The sequence below is a fragment of the Dreissena polymorpha genome, chromosome 3, assembly GCF_020536995.1.
Source record: "Dreissena polymorpha isolate Duluth1 chromosome 3, UMN_Dpol_1.0, whole genome shotgun sequence".
In the NCBI taxonomy this organism is placed as follows: Eukaryota; Metazoa; Mollusca; class Bivalvia; order Myida; family Dreissenidae; genus Dreissena; species Dreissena polymorpha.
Window position 1 is genome coordinate 125729238 of NC_068357.1, and position 26014 is coordinate 125755251.

Sequence of the window (26014 nt, forward strand, 5' to 3'; positions counted from 1 at the left end):
AGGCGTCGGTGAGCTCTCAGCCAGGAACAATTCTGCAGGTCATCCCCTCAAAAGAGTTTCTGCTTATGTTTGGGATCTTTTATGGCCCTCCGTAGTGTCTCAGTAATCTTCAAAGGGACTATCGATCCACGCTGTCGAACACCTTCTCATAGTCAACTCCCGGGATTGATAAAGAATTACGCGCAGGGTTGTGAGCTGACCCGTACACAATCTGTCATTTCGGAAGCTAGTTGGATGTGCGGGTCTACAGCGTCTTGCATTCGGTTAATCAGAATGCGTCAAAATACTTTTCCGTGTTGGACAACAGCGTTATCATCTCTCGGTAGTTAGACCAGGAACTGAGGTCGGCTTTCTTGGGGAGCTTGATGAGATGGCCTCTTTTGCACTCTGTTGGTATCTCTTTTTTTTTCTCCATATCTTGTTAAAAAGAGTAGAGTAGTTTCAAGTCTCAACGTCAGCCTTCAGCGCTTCTAACGATATCCTGACAGATCCTGCAGACTAACCGTTCTTCACGTGCTCGATAGCTTTTTGGATCCTACAATAGTTCTAATATGGCTGACACAGAGGCAAAGTTCGACGTTATTTTAAGGTTTTTCATTACGTCTTTATATGTTTTTGTGTGTAACGTCAAACATGTCACGCCTATAATGGCATATTGTATAGGCTTTAGATATGTTTCTCAACAGTCGCTCTCATCTCATCTTTCCTCTTCGCTTCTTCAGGCTTCTCGGTTCTGTGTTAATACCTCCAGCTGTCGCCCTGTCTTACCCATCTGCTAGGCTTCTGCATCAAGTTCTCGGCAACAGGTTTGTCTAGACTTTGATCTCTTCTTATTTGCTTTGGGGTTCTTTGTGATAGATTTATTCATTTATTGAACACAGGCTTGCGAAGGGTGTGGTCTATCGATCGCCAATGTCCTTGGAGGATGGCGTCTTCAACGGGCTGCTGTTTTGTTGTTCTCTATTGTTCTTCGTTGGTGATATTTTATCTGGCCAGCCGATCTCTAGAATCTTTCTTAAACATGTGTTGATGTAGACCTGGATTTTTTTTTAATTTGTGGTGGCACTAGTTTTCAAGTCGCTGCTCTTTAGAATAGCATTGGTTTCACGGTACTATTGATCTTGGTGGTGATGCCTATCTCGCTGGATTTTCAGAGGTTTTTCAGCTGATGGAGGGCTTCTCGTGCCTTACCGATCCTGGATCTGACGTTTGCATCCGTTCCTTCATGGTTTTCCAGGATACGGCCAAGATAGGTAAAGCTTTCCTCCTCTTCCAGCGTCTCCCCATTGGTCTGTTATGGGTGTGTTTTGGATGCGTTGGTCCTTAATACATTCTTCCCACTGTGTATAGTTGGTCCAGTCTGAAAGGTTAGATTGAGCAGCCTTGCCTCAGTCCGTTTCTTACTTCGAAAGCGTCATTGAGCTCTGTGCCAGGCACAATTCTGCAGGTTATCCCCTCAAAAGATTTCCTGCTTATGTTTTTGGTATCGTTTTGGGCCTCCCTAGTGTTTCAGTAATCTCCAAAGGGACTGCCGATCCACGCTGCCGAACACCTATTCTTAGTCAAGTCCCGCGCAGGTTTGTGAGCTGATCCGTACATAATCTGTCATTTCGGAAGCTGATTGGATATGCGGGTCTACAACGTCTTGCATTCGGTTTATCAGAATGCGTTAAAATACCTATCCTGGGATGGACAACAGCGTTATCATCTCTCGGTAGTTAGAGCAGGAACTGAGGTCGGTTTTCATAAAACACTTTAAAAGTTGATACGTTTCTAAAGTACATATTCACTACATTGAAACTACTGACACGAACTCAGTGTTGCAAATAGTGAACTTATATTAGTTAAAGCTTTATTTTGCCGTGTTTCTATCATTTACCAGCATATCGTCATAGTATAGTATTTATTGGCACATTTGATGGACATGACGTTTGAATATGGCCACATTGCGATATAGATTAGGCGTAGGGTGTTTACATTCCTGCACAAAAACATGGCATACATAGATAACAATTTTAATAAGGCAAACAATACGTTTTCATTTGTTGTCACTAACATCTTCAAAAGGGTAGGTACGTCGGCTATATTCGGGGATGGGGTAATCTTAATTATTTTCAAATGATTGACATAATAAGGCTTTAAAAGTAATTGTTCATAGTTTGGCAAAAAAACGATATCCAAAACAATTGCTAAAGATTTAAAAATAATGTATACAGTTTGTGTTAACACGCGAAATAACATTTCTGACTAAGTGAAAAAAAAAATTAAATATCGGTACATGTATGGATAATCATCATCCAAATCGGTTGACTAATAAAGCGTTTGTTACGCTTTTCCTCGGTAATAAAGAAAATACATGTAGTACTAACACAGCGTTTTTAATCGTTCGGTGTTCGAATCCCGGAGAGGGCATAATTTGTTATGCAACTGGATTTCCTCGACTTTCAATACGTAAAGCCTATTAAAACATTATAGATTCGTTAGTAAGCATATTGAAAGCCCCATAAACACTCAAAAATCGACGAATATTTCGTAAAATATTTTGTAAAATAAAGTTAACCCATAAAAAAAACTTCCCTATAGCGATAGCCAAAATTTCAACGCTAGATGTAGTATGGTAACATAGATTCAACGAGATCCACCAAAATGTTCGTTTTAATTTTGTGTGTGTGACAATTAATTTCATGTGAATTTCAATAGCATTTTTCTCAAATACGAAGTTCCGTGAACACGTCCCTTTAAGTCTCCAAATACTTTAGGTAAAGAACGTGAACGGTTTTTGCTGTGACGCAGCTTATTCGTTATAAATGTTAAAGCCACACACCTTGAAAGAAAAAAAAATGGCATAGTAAACTTAAGTATAAATAAGAAACATATTAAATCTATGCAAATTAGAATATATCTGGTGGTTACAAGGTAGAAATCCGTCTTTTTTTGCGCTTAAAATCTTAACAATAATCGCGTATGTCGAAAATGGACGTATTCGTCTGGAAATCCTTCTTTCGGTTTTAAAAGAGTCACCGTTTTGAAAATAATCTATTACTTGCTAACTAGGCTATAGATTTTATCTAATCTATCTTAATTAGAATATATCTGGTGGTTACAAGGTAGAAATCCGTCTTTTTACGCTTTAAAACTTAAAAATAATCGCGTTTGTCGAAATGGACTTATATGTATAGAAATCCTACTTTCGGTTTTAAAATTTAAAAAATAAAAATAAATTACTTTCTAACTAGGCTATAGATTTCATCACAATTTTGCACACTTTTAAATTGCATATATCTGTATTGATTAACATGTACTTCATTTCAAGGTGTGTGTCTTTAACATATAATATTAACTGTTTATGCTGGCCGGTTGTATCCGCATTTTGAAGTTACAGTTTAAGACTCTATCTAAAGGGACACGCTAAATACATTTTGGTCGTGAAATCGAGTTTTGTTAAACGTATTTGCTCCGCATTGGTTTCAAGGTTTAAACCAATACGAATATTTGTTACTTAAAATTCATATCAGTTAAAAAAGGCCTTGATGTTGTTGTTTTTTACGCGTAAAGTCCAACCAAAATGTTTCCATTACAATTTCAGAAATATAGAGTCGTTGGTACAACCAATGGCTTAAAATACTTTTTAACTATACATATTTTGTTTTCCAAATTTAATTGGAATGGTCCTTAAAAGAAATGTTCGCAATCCTTGTGCAAGATTCGTTCTTGTAAAACTTTGATTAACGAGTTTGAAAGAGTACAGAAAAACAACAATAGCTTAATCGGGAATAGCAGAAACAGTGTATGGTCAGCACGAAACAACAACGACACAACAACAGCAGCAGCTAACAGACATCTGTTAAATACACGTAGATTCGACTAACCACTTTTGAAGAAACAATCCCATTTTAGAAATGAGCATCGATCTAGAAAAATGGGGCCTAATGCATGTGCGGAGTAAAGAATCGTCTCAGATTAGGCGGTGCAAACTTCACACTAAACGCACATGCATTAAACCCAATTTTCTAAGTGCGCGACTCAAATATATTTTCTAACCCTAAGTTGCATAACAGCCCTAAAGACTTTGCTACACATAACCAATGTCGCTCTGGTATCGGCTTACCTTGAAACGTGACACGATTTATTTTTTTACTTAAAGCGAACGGTTTTGCAATCTCCACGCAGAATTGTCTCTCCTTGCTCTCACATACAATGTAACCGTCGTGCAAGAGATTGACGGTTTTGCTGAAAGTTTTCACAAATGCTTCAAGTCTGTGCGTTGTAAAATCAAGACCAATCACAGAGTGCACTGGTTGACTGTCTTAATTCCCCACTCTGCTAAACCGCAACCCAATCAAAATTTTAAACCAACAATAATGTTTGTGCTGGTTTAAGAAAATACAGACATTGTCCTCAATCACACTTACACACTTGATCCGGTGATAAGTTCAATATTCAATATATGTGTTCTATCTGTGACCTCTATTTATAATATAAGTAACACGGGTGAATATGTACTTCATACTATATATGCCAGACATGGCCTAAGACGGGGTGGACACATGAATTATAACTTAATATCAGTAATTCTTTAATCCACACTTTCTCTCATATTTTTTTTAATTAATGCTGTTTTTCGTAAAGTCTCGATGCGCACTTGCTACTGTATGGGCATCCTTTTATCAATGGTTTAATACCACAAACACAGCAGTCGATTGTTTCTTGATAGTTTTATATTATAAGAACTACATAGAAATAACGATGCATTACGTAAATGCGTGTTACGTTTGACTTGTGCTTGACACAACGCCTGTATTTCAGGAAAGTTACGCGGAACCCGGATATATACATGAGTGCCGCGCCGAAAAGCTGTAAAAGGGAAAGTTCGTGCAGTACATACCGAGAGTCTGGCTTACACCTATATGCCATCCTTGACATTTGTTCTCCCGGAACTACGTTAGGTTTTTACAATTTATTGCGAAATATTTTTACATGTTTAACAATGATTGATTAGTGTGGTTATATGTGATGATACAGTCGCGTCGCTTATAACGCAACAAGATAATGATTTATGGTACCCTTTTCCTATCGCGTTCGTATTCTTAGATCTGAATCTTTCATTTTGCATTCGACACAACGAAAAACAAGAATCAACGCATATACGTTCATATTCCGATTTTCTTATAACCAGAACAAAAACAACAACAAAAACACAACACAGTTGAGTTCTTTGTATCGTTTTTCGGTGTACTAATATAGAAACAAAACACAAATCTTATTTCCCTATTCATATTTCGTTTCAATTTTAATTATACAAAAATCAATATATGAAAATTGAAACACAGTGCCTGTTTCCATTTACCAGGGGGTGAATCGTACGCAAGTAACTGGCGTGACGTAAGTGAGAAAAATAGTAGCTGTTGTTAAAAATTGCGGTAAACGGATGATTTTTGAATGTTTGCGTCGGAATTTTTGAAAGGTATGTACATTTACCATACTTATTTGACATTATACTTACGCACAGGATGATCTACTGATATCCATTTAACCTCGGTATAAATCCTGCTGATGCATTATCAATATTAAAAAAGTTATTGGAGACTTTTTACGCAAGTGTCTCGTTGTTTACGATTTACAAGGGTTATTGTATGTGCATCTTTAGGCAATATATACGGTTTTCTCAGCAGTTTTCATGCAAAAGTGGATTCAAGAGCCATCATAGTTTACCTTGCATAAGCGCCAGGATGCTTCCAACAGGCAATCGCAATATATGCATCAACATTTGAAAATTAACACCCATCTCCATAACTGTTGAGCACAGTTTGTGATGTTAATGTTGTAATTATCTGCGATAAATTTTTATTTGCTATAACTACATGTATTTTAATTACTCAAATCATGTATTAACTTCATGTTGTTTGCTCATTTGTAAGTGCTCATTTTGTGATATTCCTACAATAATGTCAACCAATTCAAGTATTATTAATGCTCAGTTTAAATCTTTGATATATTATTAAGCAACAATTCATGTCTCTCTGTCATGCCACCATCAACAAGGACCACAATGGAAATAAGAGATCACTCACTTTTTGTGCTATCCTTGGTACTGTGTTGCGTGACATGGTTAATACTCATGTTTGTATTTTATGTATTATTTTATGAATGCAACATGTTTGTTAATTGTGTTTGCACCATTATACCGAAATAAATCTATCTATCTATCCACGTAGGTTGTATCACATGAGTTGATTGCGTGATGTATTTCCAAGTAACAATGTCACACAATCAATCAATGTGATACAATATCGCGCAAAATATCGTGGGTCGCTTTGAGTATCGCGCAAAATGTCGACTCTCGCGTTTTTTAAACGGTGTTACAGTAATTTTTGATGCACATGCTTGATGACGTAAAATATCCCCTTTTTGTCCCGTTTTGTCTCACCTGAATTTTTGAAAACGGGAGAGTCGACAGGCGATATTATTGCAGCGATATTTGAACAGTACAAATATCGCGTGTCGCTTCGTGTATCGCACAAAATATCGAGTATCGCTTCGTGTGTCGTGTGTCGCGGTCTGAAACTAGACCGCGATATACGAGATTCGGATAATATGGGCGATATTTGAAAAATAAAATATCGTGTATCGCTTCGTGTGTTGCGCAAAATATCGTGTGTCGCTTCGTGTTTCGTGTGTCGCCCTTTCAACGAGAGACACGATACTTTGTGCGATACACGAAGCGACATACAATATTTTGCGCGAAACACGAAGCGACACGCGATATTTACCACGACATATCGCCTTTTGGGCTACCCACACAAGGGCGATATTTCGTGGTATATTCTCGCGCGTGGCTTCGTGTATCGCGCAAAATATCGTGTGTCGCTTTATGTGACGCGCAAAATATCGTGTATCGCTTCGTGTGTCGTGTGTCGTCCTTGATGAAAGAAAGGTGAGATTATAGATGGCACTATCCGGATTCCGTAGCATACTGAAAATGTTTTCAACAGTTTATAAACTACGGTAAGATAAGTTTCACTGTTTCGCATCTCTATTTATTATCGTAAATACATATGAGCCCTTTTCAAAGAAACAGTTGCTTTTGTAGTATTATACAGTGAACTGCATGTATAGTAGTGTAACGCTTTTCGGCGTTAAACTGAACGGAGTACTAAATAATGACAACCCTTCGTCTAGCCTTTTTTCAGATAATGCGTTAACATGCAGCTTTAGATTTACTTCGGAATTACCTGGATTTTGGGAAAATGTTTTTTATATATAACATATCGAAACTGATGCTGCCCTCTATTTATATCAACTGTTTGTAACAAACTTCCAATATTCACTTGCTAAACAACCAATTCCAACAATTTCATGTATATTGTACAACTTAATCCCGAAATAATACAATTTCGATGAAAAAGCACGTACGCATCACGTGCGCATAAGGATCTGCGAAGAGAATCCCCGTTCAATCGATTTCGAAAGAGTAATGTTTGGGATAGACGATACAGAAATATCATCTGCTCTTTCGACCGACATTACAGACATGGTACAGTGCACGATATGAGTCGTAAACACCATGTTTTCTACATTTCGCAATGTCTTTATCAGCCATAGTTTAAATGCATTACATATAAAAACACATTTAGAAGATGTGCTCATTTAAAAATAAACATCCTATAAGAATAACGGAATGGACTTGATCGTAACATAACTTAAGGAATATATTAAAAGCAAAAATGGATGGTGAGTGTTAACAATGTTTAGAATTAGTTGCAATGTTTGTATATACAGTTATTGTCGGTAGTGTATTTACTTAGGAACAACAAGCATGTATTAATTTCTGTGTTATGAGTATGAGTATCACTGATGATACTATTTAATATATTTTAGCCGTGCTCTGTGACAAGGGTGTTTAATGCATGTGCGTGAAGTGTCGCCCCAGATTAGCCTGTGCAGTGTCGTCCCTGATTAGCTTGTTGTCACATTATGGTAGGAAACAAAGTGTAGATATGTACAAATAAGCTTATCGATGAGGGAGAGTTTAAAGAATAGTATAGTTGACACAAGGCCGGGTATGTTTGTATTGGTCGAGCAAAAGTGTTTATACAGTAAAATCTCTCATCAAAAGGTTTGATAAAGCTGGTAAATATTTGGGTGGTTTGTTTATCCCGTTATATTTGTCAGTACCATAACTTATCCTATGCAACTAGGTGACCCTTTCATCTGTGCTGTTTGATGACCATGTGTGGGTACTTTTAATCTCGTGTCTTTATGCTGACCCTGAACTCATTGTTAAGTATATGTCCTTCGATTCTTTTATCTAAATGACTTTTCATTTTATTGATCCCAATTATACCCCACCCTGGGTGTAAACGTATTTGTGTTTTTACTTGAAATAAATCTTAAATCAGGGCTTGGTTTATGTGTACTCTTAAATTATTTGTAAATGACAAATATCTCCCAAAAATGTATTATTAAATTCTCAAACTTCATCCTAACATTGCATATACATATTATTGAAATATCCCCTTATTAATTTCCATCATAAGAATAAACTCATAATAATAAACGATATGTTATAAGCTGTTGCATGACACAACTTTCCCCTTATTTTAATTTTTTTAATATTTTATGATATTAAAAAAAAATTATTATTATTATTATTATTATTTTACAAGCGTCTCTGCTGAAATAGATAACATTAGTTATTGGTATACAATATAAATGTCAATCGGTATGTAGCGGAGCACATCATCTGTTGGTCGATGGCCTTCAATGCATCTGGTGTCGTCCATGTAGTATTGAAGTCGTCGCGTGGCGAATACGATGTTTATTTAATGTCATTGCCGCCGTCCTGAAGATAAGCCGATTGTAGGTTCGTCCGTGGCGATTGGAATGCGTTTGTTGATTCAGCTCTGCTTTCCGATGTTTAACTTGCGTCGTCGATTGTCGTTTCCGTTGTATTCATCGTTGTTGTTGTTTTCGTTGTCGTTTGTACTTTTGTTGATGGCCCCAGCGTCTTCATTTCTCTCGGGACATTAAGATCTTCTGTTGGCCATAACGCTCACGAGGTATTAACTATAGCAGTGTTCTCTTTGATGTCTTAGGCCTCGGAAGTATCATTCCAAATGCGTTATTTACGCACGTCAAACAGTTGAACGGCTGCATCTACTCTATAGTGTTTAACGTCACAAGTATTGTGTCCAGTGTTGCGTCACGTTTTGTCCTTCGAAAACTTCTGGCGTTGGGTCTTCTTTAACGATAGAACCATGCATTCACTTTAAGAGTAAACGCAGTGATGTTCCACCCTAATAATGTTGTTTGTTTCTTCTATTCGTTGTGGAAGGCGTTGTCTCGCGAAGTCGCTCTTCTTTTGCGTTGTTTCCAAATCTCGATATTTGTATCTGTGTTGTGGTGATACAAGTATCAGTTGTTCAAAACCATGGCAAACATTTATAAATATCCCCTTAAGTTCCCCTTAAATACCGTCATGACAACTTAATAGAAGGTCTTAGTAAATACGACCTTTATAACCCCAATTACTTTCCAAACACTCCTTTAAACATTGCATAACAGCTCGATAATTTACGTACGTGCTATCAGTAGATTTGTGACAGGTATGCGCTACTTTATTTACCTAGGGTATTGCACTTTAAACAGACGTATTGCGGTCGTATCTTAAAAATCATAAATCTCCTGTGTATCATTATGTACTTAATGACCTTTTCTATCGACATATGTACCTGGGCGCTTTGTGTCACATTGTGGTAGGAAACAAGGTGCAGATATGTAAAAATAAGCTTATCGATGAGGGAGAGATTAAAGAATAGTATAGTTGACACAAGGCCGGGTATGTTTGTATTGGTCAAGCAAAAGTGTTTATACAGTAAATTTCTCATCAAAAGGTTTGATAAAGCTTGTAAATATTTGGGTGGTTTGTTTATCCCGTTCCCAGGGCTTCATTGATCCAGTATCTTTAGTAATTTAGCCAACCAGCAATAAGCACGGATAGAACACTGACCAATGGAATTCATAACTGAGTTTCACGGGGCAAATGTTAGAGGAAAATAATCGGTTAGCATTTAGATCTTGAGGTGAACAGATGGAAAAAGACACAATCATATAGCAATCACAACGTATTTGTATAATTGAAATATAAGTTATGTCAGACATTAAATTGGACTAGAAACTGATATATGGTATTGTTGAATATTTATCCCACATTATGGAGAGAAATTAACATTAATAGAGAGGGACGGACTTGTCCCATGCGCGACACGGGAAAATGGTAGCTAATCCAAATCCCGTTATCATGACAATATGCGCATGACGAGAAATCGAATGGTACGCTACATTTTAGTAATTTAAGAGAAATGAACATTGCTATTAACTATGTGTCGTCCATGAACTATGAACGATTACGTGACACTGTGCAGAGTGTCGTCCGCACAGGCTAATGAGGGACGACGCTTTCCGCTTTTATGATATTCTTCGTTTCAAGAAAGTCTCTTCTTAGCAAAAATTAAGTTTAGGCGTAAAGTGTCGTCCCTGATTAGCCTGTGCGGACTGCGCAGGCTAATCTGGGACGACACTTAACGCACATGCATTAAACCTCTTTTTCACAGAGCACGGCCCATGTGTGTTTTGTTTTTCAGATTCTGGGACAAGTAGCCGCTGTGACACTGGAATAAGCAGCACAAGCGATACAGGTTGTAGCAGCACATGCGATGCGGGCTTTAGCAGTACATGCGACACAGGGTTTAGCAACAACTGTGACAGTGGAAAAATGGGTGGTTTTAACGACACCGCATTCAGCTATGACAATTTCACCGAGAATACTTATGCAAACGCTAACCTTCAGGATTCTTTTATGCACGCGACATTTCCCGCCACTTACGGATATATGGACACTTACTCCGTTTCCTCGGGCCTTCCCCCTCCGTTCTTAGTCCAACATCACTCGGTGCGCCGTCCTGGAGACTCGAGCGTGTACATCGGTCGCCCCATGGTGATACCGACACCAACACAACAACACAAGATGGTAAATATAAAAATATATCATTTTCGTGTTCGAATCTATAGCCGACAAATAAAAAAAATGGTAGAAAATGAATTCACTGCTTAGCTGTGCAAGTTGATATAATGCGTTTTACCGCATAATAACTGCCTGAACGCCCTTTTACCTCAGTTTGTAATGACTAGTTAACACCAGTCTGGTCGTTTTGTTATATATATCAGGCTTGACACGAATAAAATTACAGCTCGACAATCATAGTCATTTTATTCTAAGCCTCACCTGATACATAACAAAACGATCAGGTAGTAACCTGTTATTTTCTATAGCATGCGTTATAGAAAGGATTACTGTGACAATGATAGTCTCAAGTACCATTGATGACAACCTTACCACTGATTTACAGACAAGTACATGTACCATGTTTTACAGATGCAAAGGGATAGCAAACGAAGAAAATGCATCGGGTGTTTGGTGCTATTACTGGTCCTTGCAGGGGTCATCACAGCAATTACCTTGACGTTGAAATATGCTAAAAAATTGTAAAGCTCCAAAGTTCAGCGCAAATGAGACGAGTCTCAAGGCAACACACAGATACCGGTCGTCAAAGAATACAAGACAATATGCGAGCCTTTGAGAAGCGTCGTTCGACATTGAGATGTGTGCAGCTTGTGGTTGGCGTTGACATACCGTACATTACATTGCAATACACCAATTCGTGTGTTTTGCGTTCACATACCGTACATGTACATTGCAATACACCAATTCGTGTGATTGGCGTTGACATACCGTACATGTATATTGCAATACACCATTTCGTGTGGTTGGCGTTAACATACCGTACATGTACATTGCAATACACCAATTCGTGTGGTTGGCGTTGACATACAGTACATGTAGATTGCAATACATCAGTTCGTGTGATTGGCGTTGACACACCGTACATGTACATTGCAATACACCAATTCGTGTCGGTGAGTGAGTTGATTGTACTGGAATGCTCAAAACCATACATGTATACAAAGTCTGAGAGTTCGTGCATCAATACAATGATTCAACAGGCATTACTTGTTTGATATGGTTGTTTATCTGTCTATCGTATGCCTGGCTTCTTTTATGTCGATAATTGCGTCAGTGTATTCGAGAGTCGCTACTAGTGTTAAAGGGCATTTACTTACGATAATGCTTGTGAGTACCGGTACATGCTTCTGGCTATTGATTAAGAAACGCCCTTAATTCAATTAATACTTTCTTTTGTGCATGCCAATATTTGTTAATATTGATTGATATCCATTTGTTTGGTTTATTTACTAACCAATTTAGAGCAATATATAATTAATATGCGTTGATGACTTGGTTGGACTGAGAATTATTTTTTTATACAAATTCTAATACGCTGGTGTTTTCACCTTCCAATTCAGAACAATATATTATTAGTGCAATTTTTTATCAATATTTTTTTATGATCACCGTACTATAGTTTGTATAAGCAATAAGAAATATATGTAAGCAAAACTAATTATATACCATTTGTTGTTTGAGTGTACACGTTTTAGCTTAGGGTGAAATTTGTTTGCAAAAAATAAACTGGATTTAACATCCACTCTGTATCATCGTTCATTTTTCTACTTAAATCATCAGCTTCGTTGTCGTCGACGCCCGGAACATGGGCTGCACTAATCCACAAATTTCTGTCTTTAGCCCAACACCAAAGTTCTTTGGCTATAGAGTGTAATGCTGGCATTTCCCCCCCCCCCCCCAAACTTGTTTACATATGATATTGCGGCTGTATTGTCCATAACAATTTGAAATGTGTGCATCTTGCATCACTCCTGTTAATGATTTTATAGTTAATGATGCTGCTTTGAGCTCTAGTACGCTAATATGTTCAAGTTTTTCTTGTTCAGACCAAAACCCATGTGTGTGTGCGTGTGTTTTGGGTAACATTGACCCCGCCCCACCCTGTTTAGCTACAATCACTATAGAGAGTTAAAGCGGGAGCCTCTCGTGTAATCGGCTTATATGCGTTTCTACTACACTTGAGAAATGCTGAAATTATTTCCCTGCTATTGTCAGAAATCACTATATGTGCATCATAATTGCCTTTACACTGCTTCAGATTCTGATCTTTTTCATGTTCTAAATCTTTATAATACAGAGGTGCATACTGCATTTCAGCTTCACAAGCTACCATTTTCCCCAACAACCTGTGCAAATTCGCGTATGGTAACCTTTGCCAAGAAATTATTGTTGTCCCTAACATGATTAGTTTTCCTATGCGTTCTTCTGTAACTATAACTCGCATAGTTATTGAATTGAGGATAAACCCCAAGAATACTATGATTTGAACTGGATCGAAAACTGATTTTTTAAGGGTGGACAGTAAAGCCCAGTTTGTCCATTAATTGTGTTTTGTCTGTAACATTGCTTGACATTGTTCTTTAGTATTTGCACTCAATAAGCTATCATCGATATATGGAACACTTGAATGTCCCATACTTCTCAAGCATGCAAATGCCGGTTTCAGTAATTTTGTAAACACTCGAAGACTACATGATAAGTCTTGTGGCAGTGTACGAAATTGATAGTGTTTCCCTTCTCACATACATCTAAGATACTTTCTATCTTTCTGTTGCACTAAAACATTAAAGTATGCATCATTCAGATCTATAGAAGCAAAACAGTCATTTTGTTGAATGATTGCTATTGCCGACTTAAGTGTTTCCATTTTTAAATGAATTTTGTGTACGTTTTCATTAAACAAAAATTTAGTATGACGCGTACAGACTCATCCTTTTATGGTCTAATGAAAATGTTTGAATATAATTGTTTATACTGAAAGTAATCAGTTTCTTCAATGATACGTTTACTTAAAAATGCTTGCATTTCTGAATTAATCATGTCTCTTTCTCTATCATTTAATAATATTGTTTGGCACAAAAGTTTGGTTAAGGATACTGTTTAGTTCTATTTCGTAACCTTGCACTGTCTGTGAGATCCACTAATCTGGTGTTATATCACGCCAATTATCAATGTATTTTGCTATTTGGCCTTCATAAACATTCTCTGGCGTATTTTGTACATTAATAATTGTACTTACAGTTATTTCCTCCTTATTTGATCTTTTGGCATGTGTTTCCCGTGTGACTTTGCTGGCACATTTCTGTGGTACGGCTTCTGATTGCGTTGATGTTTGTTGTATCCATGGGGCCCTTGTGGCCTCCACTGGCCTAAAAAAGACCTGTTGTTGGTGGTGGTGATGGTGTTTTTATGTCCAGAGAGTTTATTGGATCTCTTTTTTTCCGTGTCTACGTCGTCGACTTGCTCCTCCAAATTATCACCAAAAAGAAATTCTGATGGCGGAAAATCATGTCCACACACTTTTCTGTATTTTGCAGGGATAGAGGGTCTTATCAAGTCCTTCCTTTTGTTCCTTTCCTGTTTGCATTCATTCCCTGAGCTAAGATGCGAAATGAATCTTTTGTAAGCTGTTTCACTTCCTCTTTATCCCCTTTAGTCACAAAAATGTCCAGAATTTTAATAATTGGGACCATGACCAATGCCATGTACTTCTGGCATGCTTGCATAGCTAGATCAGCAGGTCTAGCTGTCTTGAAAGCCTGCCATAGTTCCTTGTTGACTTTAGGGACCGTCATTCGGGTGCAATTGCTGGGGGTTTGGTGTTTCTCTTCCAGCAATTTGAAAGCTTCATCACGAAAAGGCCGATCAATGGCATTATTCACGAGATCGCTGAGTTTTTCACTCACCGCCGGTCCGAATTGCACTTTTTTCGGCGTAGATTTCCTCTTAATCTCTAAGAAACGACACTTTCGGTTTCGGTTTGATCTGTTTGTTTGGACGCCATTAGTGCGTCCAAATCGTTGACGTCCTCACAATCGCTATCGGCAGTAACTTTCATCGACGAAGTGTTAGTTGTAGCTTTTGTTTTGATAGTCTTTTGTAATGCAGCAACACTAAATACAAGTCGAGAAAGAATATCCGTACTTTGCTCCTCGGACTTGGTCATTCTTTCCTCCATTTTGGAGCGTTTCTCCCAAAACTGTGACGCATTTCCGTCGAGTTGCGCGCCTCATCTGAATTTTGGTTTTCAAGTGTAGAACGCACATCCTTTGACGTAGTACGCACATTCCTATCCTCCTCCGTGTCAGTACCAAATACGGCGGGTGACGTATCGGGGTTGCCCGAGTCTGTTTTTAGCTGGATCAGTTGTGGTCGGGGATTTCCCCATTCTAAGTCCACATATGAAGCGGTTTTAACCTATTTAATTTCCGAGCTTTCCGTAGCACTATATTGTTGTATTGAATCCATTTCAGATTCACTATTTCGGCAATAGTGTGCGAGTACAAGAACTTTCATTCTCCGCACAAAGGATGAACGAAGGAACTCGTTCAAAGTTCAAAATTTATGGAATTTCGTCTTTTCCTCACGTTTTAAAAATTTCCCACTGTTTCCAAAGTCACTTTCCTCACAATATCTTTGATAATTTTTTGTCAGATTTGTATCTCCTTTCTGCTAAATTTATCGATTTTTATGCGTAATGACTCTCCTAAGAACTACTGTTCGCTAAACTTAATCCTTAATGACCTTCACCAACAACTTCCGTTCTCTCGTGGAAAATATGTTCAGCTATCGGTTCAATAAAATCGTAAACTGTATTGTTTCATTGATCCCGTATCATAAAACTATTACACTGACTTTATTATGGGCTATGACACCGATTATAAAAAACTTTCATACTAATTAATATTAATTCCACTAAATATCAACTGACCAAAGACCCGTTTCAATTAGTTAGTAACATTGTTACAGAATGGGTGTATACATTAATATTTTTTCTTCAGGATACTAAAGATCAAAGCGTCCTACATTTCTTTTACATCTCTTTCCCTGTTTCCTTAAGAAACACACGCAAAATTAAAGTTAAATATTTTAAAACATGCATTAGATGAAGGATTACTATATCATGTAAAATCTAATAACTATTGGCATTAACTCTCAACACTGACAATTTACGTGCATGTAACGGTAGTACTTTTTCGGCGTAGCTATTTAACCCCCAGCGTTTTGCCTTAGCTGACCTTTGTAAACGTCCAATGAATTTGAATATACAATTGACCGCCGGTAAGCCAGATACTTTGCGAAATAGAATACGTGCAATCTACAAACAGTTATCACATTTACATTAATAGGTAATTCAATTGACTTTCTATTTTTGTAAAGTATATGGTATGAAAAGGGAAACTTCAGTGCGTTTTGCAACGATGTTAACTGCGTGTTCAGCCTGAGACAATTTTGTTTATAATGAAAAGGTTTGAGGGATAGAACAGTTTGACACAGCGCTTCCGTTAATGTACGTCCGGGCGTATGTTATGCCCATAATCGGTAGTTGTTGGTCCGTTTTATAAATAGTGGAAGTCGCTTGGACGTCCGATAATCCGCATGTACACTGTTTTTTAATACGCGGGACGTACAAATCACAACAGTTAATCTGGCCATTCACTCTGTTAACCGCGCTTAATCGCCATAAAAAGCGACATGGGGTAATTGATCACCCACTGATAAGAGATATTAGAGTATCGAATAAGAAAGTCACAGTACACAGCCATGTATGCTGACACAGATGCACCACAAGAAATTATCGGGAAACTTTCCAGTCACCAAACTGTGCTGTTCAGCGTCCAATCAGTAGTTTTCAATAATATCTTATAATTCGAAATAAGCCACGAAATCTGGTGCAACACCCCGCAATTTAATTGCGTGTGATGCATATAAAAACAGCGCAGAAAAAGGCATTCGCTTGCTTTGATCTCATTGATACAACTCTTTATTTTTTATCAACACCAACCACACTTTAAAAAAAAGATATTTCTTGTTTCAGGTGCAAAAACATAAGCAGCGAAGTGTTCTGGTTTAAAAAAAAAGATATTTCTGTTTCAGATGCAAAGACATAAGGAGCGAAGTATTCTGGCTTAGGGCCATCACTGCAATCTCCGCTATAGTGTCCAGAAAAGTTGCCGATAGCAACAGGCGAATCTCTTTCAGCACAAATTTTAACAAAACGCAACAAACGACGAAAGTCGTCTACGAATGTAAGAAAGAATGCTAGACTTTGAGAACCGTCGGTCGAGCGTTATGCCATTGTGAAAACCATAAAGGGGCTGTTTTAGACTTGACACAGTATATTTAGTGATTTCCAAAGTAGACAAAAAGGGCTTTAACTCACAATAAAAGACTAGTCCAAAAAAGCTGGATATTGCAGATATAGTTTAATATACGACCTAAGTTTCGTGATTATACGGGCAAAAGCACGCCGCGTAGCGGAGTGCGTTGACCGCTTATTGTATCGGTTTTTTGACATACAATACACATATATTGATCAGACTCAAAATATTTCTGCCCGCATCAAATATTTTCGCGATGCAAATCATGGGCCACTTAGCTACATAGACATTCCGACAAATGCTATATCAACTATAAATGCATATCTCAAGACGAAATACGCCAGGAAAGTCATTGTTTTGAAGCGCATTGTTCTCTATCTTCTTGCGTTATAGGTTTTTCAACGCCAAAACACGCGTTTTTGGCTCTCAATTGATTTGCTTCCTGTTTTCTGTTTCCCGGCCTTAAGGGAATAAGCCATAGTCCCAGACTGGTTTTCCATAATTCGCGATAACTTTTTCCAAATACAATTTTGGTAAATATAACCCATCTGAATGTTACATACAAAGGAGCAAATGTAGAAGTCGTGTCTTTTTATAAGTATTTAGGTGCGTATTTTACACCGAAGTTATCATGGACAATGACGAAGGAGATGCTAGCAAAACAAGCCATGAAAGCGTTAGGAAGCATTTATAGGAGCCAGAAACATTTTGGATATTAAGCCCAAAACAAGCGTCCAAACTTTGTGACGCTATGATCACGCCAATACTGTGCTACTCTGCCGAAATATGGGGCGTCCAGTACGCAGAATGTATTGAACGTGTGCACATCAACGACTGTAAACGGCTTTGTGGTTTAAACAAACATGTGTCAAATTTCTTTGCTTTGTCTGAATGTGGACGGCTGCCTTTGTATCTGACATACACGGGTAAACTCATTGCATACTGGGTCAGGATTTTTCAGATGCCAACAAACAGATACCCGAGACAAATGTACATGCTTCTTCGAAACCTCGATTCATCAGGCAAAACCAATTGGGCTACACATGTGAAAAGAGTATTTTTCGAGAATGGCTTTGGCTATATTTGGTTAGCAAACGAAGTCGGAAATGCTAAAATGTTCATGTTCTTATTCAAAAACAGGCTTAAAGATTGTGCTCTGCAAAAACTCCAAGCTCAAATGGATAGTTCTCCTAAGGCGAAATATTATCGGGAATACAAAACATTACTTAATGTTGAACGATATCTGTCAATTGAGTTGCCTTACGCATTAAAAAGATGTCTTTCAAATTTCCGATGTTCCGGACACGAGCTCATGATTGAGAAAGGTCGACACTTGAACATACAGCATAGTCAAAGATATTGTAAATTTTGTCTAATGCGAAATGTCTATATTGTAGAAGATGAGTACCCTTTGTTTATGCAGTGCCAATTGTATAACACACTTAGACACGATTTGTTTATTCCGCAGTGGCTGAATCAAATAGAATAATGATTTTTAGATTACTTTATACGTATGTTACTATTGTGCATGCTAACTTGTCATAGGTATTTTATTATTAGGTAAACCATGTTTTGGTTAAAAAACTGCATAATTATATTGTTTGGCATAGATAATCAATCATACGCTGTGGCTTACCTTGTAAATATGTTTATACTTGCATTTTGATATTTAAAATTGTTGAAATTATAATGTATAGCAGTATTTGTTCTACAAAAATGCATGTGAGTTGCATCATATGACTTTGTATAATTTAACTACTCATTTTATTTTATATAATAATGCAATTACACTGTCTGTATTATGGGCTGGTGGCCTTTGACTGCAAAACAAAATATTCGTATTCGTATTCGTTACACGATTGTCCAAATCCCAATGCAATTAATCGAATAAGATTAGGCACGAATTTATTTTCTTCCATTAATTCTAAATCTTATTGTTATTGTTATCCTCATTAATAAACATTGTTCTAAAAAATCTTTATTTGTTGACATAATTAACCCCGGCTTTGTTTTAGAGGTCTCATATTTTAAAGGAGGTAAACACTAAGAAAATAACAACACCACAATCAAGCACCCGGGGTGTATTCACTAAATCCGGTCTCTAGCGGTATTTTGATGGTATTTCAATTGCGCCCCCTTGCGAGCAGATAACATGTCAGAATTCGGGATCCATTATTCATTCGCTATCAGAGGTCACATAACCCCAAACCGGAACTCCTGTTTGCAGGGTTACATGCAGTCAACTTGATACTTAGCACACATTGTTCAGTGCATGCTGCCTAGGATTTGTAAAATACATTGCAAATGGTATATTTTGGTATCAAATTGAAGGTATATTGGTATGCAATAAGAAGAAAGGCCATTTTTGTGCTCTACTTTTTCTGTTGATGGTTACCGGCTTTGGAAGAAAGTCATACTATTTGAGCCCAAAACGGCCGCCTCCACATCTGTCAAAACCGGTGTGCCTATTGTAAGGTTAATATTTTGTGTTACAACGTATAGAAATTAATGACATGCATTTTTATGCCCACGGATCGAATGATCGGGGCTATATTGTTTTTGGCCTGTCTGCCATTGTGTGTTTCTGTCAATAACTTTAACCTTGGTTAAACCTTGGTTAAACTTTCGCAATACCTTTTGCAATATTGAAGATAGCAGCATGATATTAGGCATGCATGTGTATCTCCTGGAGCTGCACATTTTGAGTGGTAAAAGGTTAAGGTCAAGGTTATCCTTCAAGGTCAAAGGTCAAATATATGGCTTTAAAGTGGCGCAGTAGAGGGCATTGTGTTTCTGACAAACACATCTCTTGTTTTCAACAGATTATGCATTTATCTTTCCAATCATGTATGATGATATAGTGGCAATACGCTTGATCATGGTAAAAATTGATATCGAACTTCAATTACTTTGTATGTAATATAGAAGGAAATTAATTGCGCATGCGTAACCTTTAAGCACATCCGGAATTATTTATCGTCTGCAAAAAAGACATAATGGAGGCTTATAAGCAGGTATTTTTCTAAAATGGATTATGGAAGATGTCATTTGGACCCAGTTTAAGGGTCTATTATGTGGGACGGGTGCCCAAGTGGACATAGGGGGGTTAGATATGGGAAAATCAAAGCAAAATGCACACCCGAGCACCAATCCAAGACCCCCTATGTTTTTGTAATCATACAAAATTGGCATTAAATAGCTTTTTGCTATTTATTGATGCATAAAAACACTAGGGAGCAAATGACAATATAAATAACTCGTCGGCGTGTTAAATAACATGTCGAATGCAATAATTACTTGAATATTTATCCGACGTTTTATATTATACGCAATTGTGGTCTCGTAACAGTCCGACACCTCTCATACTATGTACAGTGTCAGTGAGACCTTTATTGTAATGCAAACGTTCATTTAAATGGTAACGGCGCTGTCGTGCGTCATACCTAGTAATTTTGCGTTTTTGGATAACATCCTTGTTTGGCTTTTTTGATATGGCATTGGTCTTCCGTATTTGACGTATGACCGAAGAACCTTTTGTAAGAGTTGCCCCCAGTGATCTGGTTTTTATCAGCACTGATAATGCATTCCCATTGTTAAGTTTATGAACCTGGCCATGAATACTGCCCGCAAAGTTCCTTGGGTGATCATTTTTGGGTTTACAGTTTGGTAGGATCGATTCACGGCTCGCACACTTTTGTGTAGATGTCAATAATTTTGTTTTATCAAGGGCTGTGGGAGACAGCATTATGTCCATGCATTTTAAAAGCAATACCTTGTCACCCTCTGTCATTCTTAGTTTTACGGTCATCGGCATATAGATTTGGCCTGTCTATAGTTACCGCAGCAAACTAAGCTAGATGCTTTGCAGGGCTCACCACAATACCCGCCAAAGCAAGCAACAATTGCATCGGCTACCTTTGCCATACATTGTTTTATTTTGTTTAGGTCACCGTTATAAGATTTGTGGGCCATTTTCAACTCTGCTACACACCGCTGTTTAATTGACAGAGCAAAGCGATTCTTTAGATTTTCGTTTGACGACCCTTTGAACATATTTGAACTAAAGTTGGCTGCGTACACAGCACGCTTCAGTGAATTTCCCAAGTGGCTTATGTCTTTAAAGTGTAGAATTGTATGTTTACTTGCTTTGCTCACCCCTGCATGACTCCTGGAGTCACCGTCACCAGTATAACCAGTAACTTGAACCTCATTTGATATGTTACGGGGCACAATTTCAAACCATCTATCTTCGTCACCTATTGGATCTGATTCGGACACGTTTGCCGAGCAATGACCCCTATGATTAGGACAAACAACATTGTTCCCCTTGTTTCGCAATCTAGCTCCGATCGTGCAAAGTTTATTGGCGATGTACCCCAATTATTTTCTTGTCTTAAGTGTTATTTTCACAAAATGTGGTTGTCGCAATGGACCCCGCCTTAAATGGGGTTGAATCGGAATTGAACATAGGGTTATTGTAGCAAACGTTACCCTCCACATTTTTAGTTTGGGCATTTTATTACCTATCATGGCATTTTCTTTTACAAGAGTGACTCTTTGCTCATGCATGTCCCTACACTTTGTATATTTTCGTTTACTTTTTTACTTAATCTTAGCATGGCGCCCTGGTTTTGGGCTATTATGTTTGCATTATTTAAAATTCTGCGCACACCTGTATTACTAATTGGTGTAGTACACCGACCGAGCTGAAGGCCAATGTTTACCTTTGCAACACGCCTACTCGGACCTTTTTTATTCTCAACCTCCTCATACAGATTGTGATAATCGCTCATGCATGAACACCTTGTACATTTTAGCCGCTCACGCCAACCTAGACCCCACCTCATTGAGTTAGCGGCATCAAAATTCAGATCCACCTCACCGTTCGGTTTATCATGTCTATGTTCTTTGAAAGCAGAATTAAAAAGAGCCTGGACCTTAGCCTGAACCATCAACTTATTGGTACACAAGTCTGGATGAAGTGACTCGTCACCACAGCCACTATACTCGTCAACTGTCCGGTAAAGTGACCATCAACCCAACTCACAGGCATCCGGCGTTAAATCATTACAGAATATGTGCACATTTTACGCACAATTTGATTGGCTGACGAACTCGTTCTCTCGAGATAGCTAAAGTTCCATCTTCTTTTGTACCTCCACAATCTACATATCAGCTGAAAGCAAGACAACAGCGACGACCTAATACAGTATAATACGATCAGCGGACGATGTATTTTTTCGCTCATCAGGATGGCGCCCGGCCGATGATCGCTCGGACATCGGGTCATTTTGTTGCATCAGGCCGCGTCCGGATTAATTTAAAGTCACACTTAAAATTTTACCCGACGTTGGGACCGGCAAGGAATCGAGTTGAGATCGAAAAAAAGGACAATCAACGCACGTTTATCGCCCGGCGATCGCCCGACATCGGATTCATTGTAAGTGTATCGGCAAAAATCAAGGTATTTGCCAGGGACATATACATCGGCCGGCGACCGTCTGATTGCGGGAGGGCATCCGCACGATGACTGACGGACGCCGGACGGAGCTCGTCATGAAACAAGTTCAACGAATCCCAACAAATCCGATAACGGGGATCGCCGAGCGATAACTGTGCATTGATCGTCCGATCTTTTTACGATCTCAACGCCATTCCTTCCCGGGCTCCACGTTGGGTAAAATTCTAAGTGATACTTAAAATTAATCCGGACGCCGCCCGATTTCCCGATGCTTCAAGATGATCCGGTGACCGTGCGATCATCGGCCGGGCGCAATGAGCGGGAAAATACGTCGTCAGACAGACAGACAGACATATAGACAGACAGACAGACAGACAGACAGACAGACAGACAGACAGACAGACAGCCAGACAGACAGACAGACAGACAGACAGATACACATACAGATAGACAGTCAAACAAACAGACCGACCGACCGACAGACAGACAGACAGATCGAAAGACCGACCGACCGACCGACAGACAGACAGACAGACAGACATACAGACAGACAGACAGACAGACAGACAGACAGACAGACAGACAGACAGACAGACAGACAGACAGACAGACAGACAGACAGACAGACAGACAGACAGACAGACAGACAGACAGACAGACAGACAGACAGACAGGCAGGCAGGCAGGCAGGCAGGCAGGCAGGCAGGCAGGCAGGCAGACAGACAGACAGACAGACAGACATAAGACAGGCAGGCAGGCAGGCAGACAGACAGTACACAAAACACAAAACAGAACAGACCAGACCAGGAGAACCAGAGAGACAGTTTTTTTCAAGTCTCATTTCTGTACATACAATTGCATATATAGTTAGAGCAAGTGTCATTAAATTAAATATAATAAAAGATAGTTTAGCTAAAATACATACAATAAAATGTTCACAACCACTCAATTTGAGATACAAGAGAGTATGGAAAGATAAACCGTGATATTAACATCAATACAACATGTTCAAATGTACAGATAGATAAAAGTTAAAACAGGCTTAGGCAGTATATTTAACAAAGGACTCATTAGACATTAACTGACAATATTGTTCTTAAGTATCTCACTAAAATAAACCAGGTTCAATATTAAAAATATTAACAAAAATATCTTGGCGAATTTTATCATTGTCGCATTGTATTGAGACTTGTTCTATATTTGCTATGTGGGGCAGTGAAGGCAAGTCCGTTCATGTTAGGGTACTCCCCCGTATCTGCCTGTTTTTACTTGATCGGTTATCCGTTTACGAATACGCAATAGGCTCTGTATTATTGACGTTAATGAAGAAATTATACAATGGTTCTCCTTTTTTGGCGAAATCCGTTTTGGTACTCTGATAAAATATAAGTGTCCTCTGCCTATTTAGTTAGACGATTGTTTAGTATGCTACAATATTCTTTATATTCAGACGACGTAACTGCTATTCCTTTATATTTTGTTTGATTTCGTCGGTCTGTATAAGGGTCTCCTAAGATTGGTGTTGACGTTCCATTGCCCAATGCATAGGTATTTTTCCCGTCCCAAAGCATACACAGAAAAGTCTATTTTAACAAGTTTTCGAGCATAACACTTCCACCGGAAGACCGTCAAGCCATTAGTCGCACCCATATAATACCTTCGCTTAGCGTATTTGTTTCGTGTACATGATACAGGTTCAAAATGGTGTTGCGGATAAGAATACTTCTCCACCACTGCCTCTAAGGGCTCTCTTGTGAATACCTTTTCGGTTGTTGCCATACCATGTATATACGTCTTTTTGAATATTTTTGCTTCTTCTTTAATGTGTTTCTGCTAATCCTACAATGGCAATGTCAATGCTGTTTTAAACCAATTTTCTTATCATATGGCTTGCCGAACATTTGTCGTTATTAAAACCGTTTGGATTTCAAAACCAGCATGTTACATAGCGTATGTAGTAGTCACGACTAGTGTGCTGGATGTCGCGATCGGCCCGGCCGCCTCGACCATCATAGTTGTAGCTGTGCCTTTATCTCGTCCGATTAGGTTGGCAATTGTTTGCAGGTTTATTTCGTTGGCACTGGTATAATTTCTTTTCATCTTCGATGTAAACATTTTTGTATTGGTGGTGTACTATACTTTGAGTTCTTTTTTGATTTACAGGATGGTGTCCTGATTTTTTTCAGTTGTTGCAACAATTGTTTAGACCTTCGTGTGGATTTTGTTCCATATTGAAAATAGCCCATAATCCACCGATAACGTCTAATTATTAGAACTTTGGATTTTGATTACCATGTACGTGGCTAAAAATGAGTTTCAATCCTAACAAAAACCCTGGACAAATAACCGTCGACAAAAACTTTGACAGCATTTGACAAAAACCTTTAGCAACAACCAGTGACAACAACCTTAGATAAAAGCCTTGGACAACAACTGTGGACATAATTGTTGAACAACAAACTTGGACAAAAACCTTATACAACATCATTGGGCAAAACCTCAAACAATCATCATCATCAACACCATCATCACCATCATCATCATCATCATCATCATCATCATCATCATCATCATCATCATCATCATCATCATCATCATCATCATCATCATCATCATCATCATCATCATCATCATCATCATCATCATCATCATCATCAACATCATCATCATCATCATCATATTTATCATCGTCAACATCCTCATCCTCCTCCTCCTCATCATCATTATCATCATCATCATCAGCAGCAGCAGCAGCAGCAGCAGCATCAATGTTTCTTGAGTGATTGATGTTTACCACAGTTTGTTGAATAAATCGTTAATATTTGATGTTCCCTGATTTGTTAATGTTTCATGAGTGGTTATTACAAAGAAACGAAATGATTACTTATTTTTAATGGAAGCTTGCTTTGTAGTGTCTCAAGAGATAAGCCCTACACAATGTTTGTCAAACAAATGTTGGTTCAACAATAATGTTCAAACAATATTAAAAAGGTTTATTTGTATAAATTGCTTTTGCCATAGCTTAATTTGATTAATAAAGCTGTCGTTTTCATTACCGGGATGATTACTTCTGACATATGAATGATTTGACAAATAGTGTATTGAGGGAAATCAACGATCACTAATGTTGAAATCGTTATAGTTACTTCAACTTACTTTTCGGAAGCCTCTATGAACTTTATTGCACTCATATATATATAATATGCCCAAACTCGTTTTAAGCAATTAAAACTAAAATGTTTTATTAACTAACATTGCGAATATTTTAGATTTAAATGTATTTTTTTGATTAACGGTAAACCAACACAATATTAACGTTATGTTGTTAAAACTAGACTAAATGGTACAAAATAAATTGAATCTTATCTT

The 26014-nt window shown here is 38.1% G+C and overlaps 1 protein-coding gene across 7 annotated transcripts in view; it reads left to right on the top strand.

Annotated features, from left to right (window-relative positions):
• The first annotated feature begins 7537 nt into the window (after nucleotides 1-7537).
• The window catches only part of LOC127871333 (uncharacterized), a 69223-nt gene continuing 50746 nt past the window's right edge, over nucleotides 7538-26014 (top strand). For 2 of the 7 annotated variants that reach the window (XR_008045287.1, XM_052414144.1), the window contains exons 1-2: nucleotides 7545-7731; nucleotides 10644-11029. Coding sequence is in view for 6 of the 7 variants with exons in the window: in XM_052414144.1 (XP_052270104.1) it covers nucleotides 7725-7731; nucleotides 10644-11029 (393 nt within the window). In the remaining variant the exon portion in view is untranslated. Of the gene's footprint in view, nucleotides 7732-10643; nucleotides 11030-11434; nucleotides 12606-16960; nucleotides 17227-26014 lie in introns of those variants that run through there. The other 5 variants (XM_052414147.1, XM_052414142.1, XM_052414146.1 and 2 more) reach the window with 5 other exon arrangements.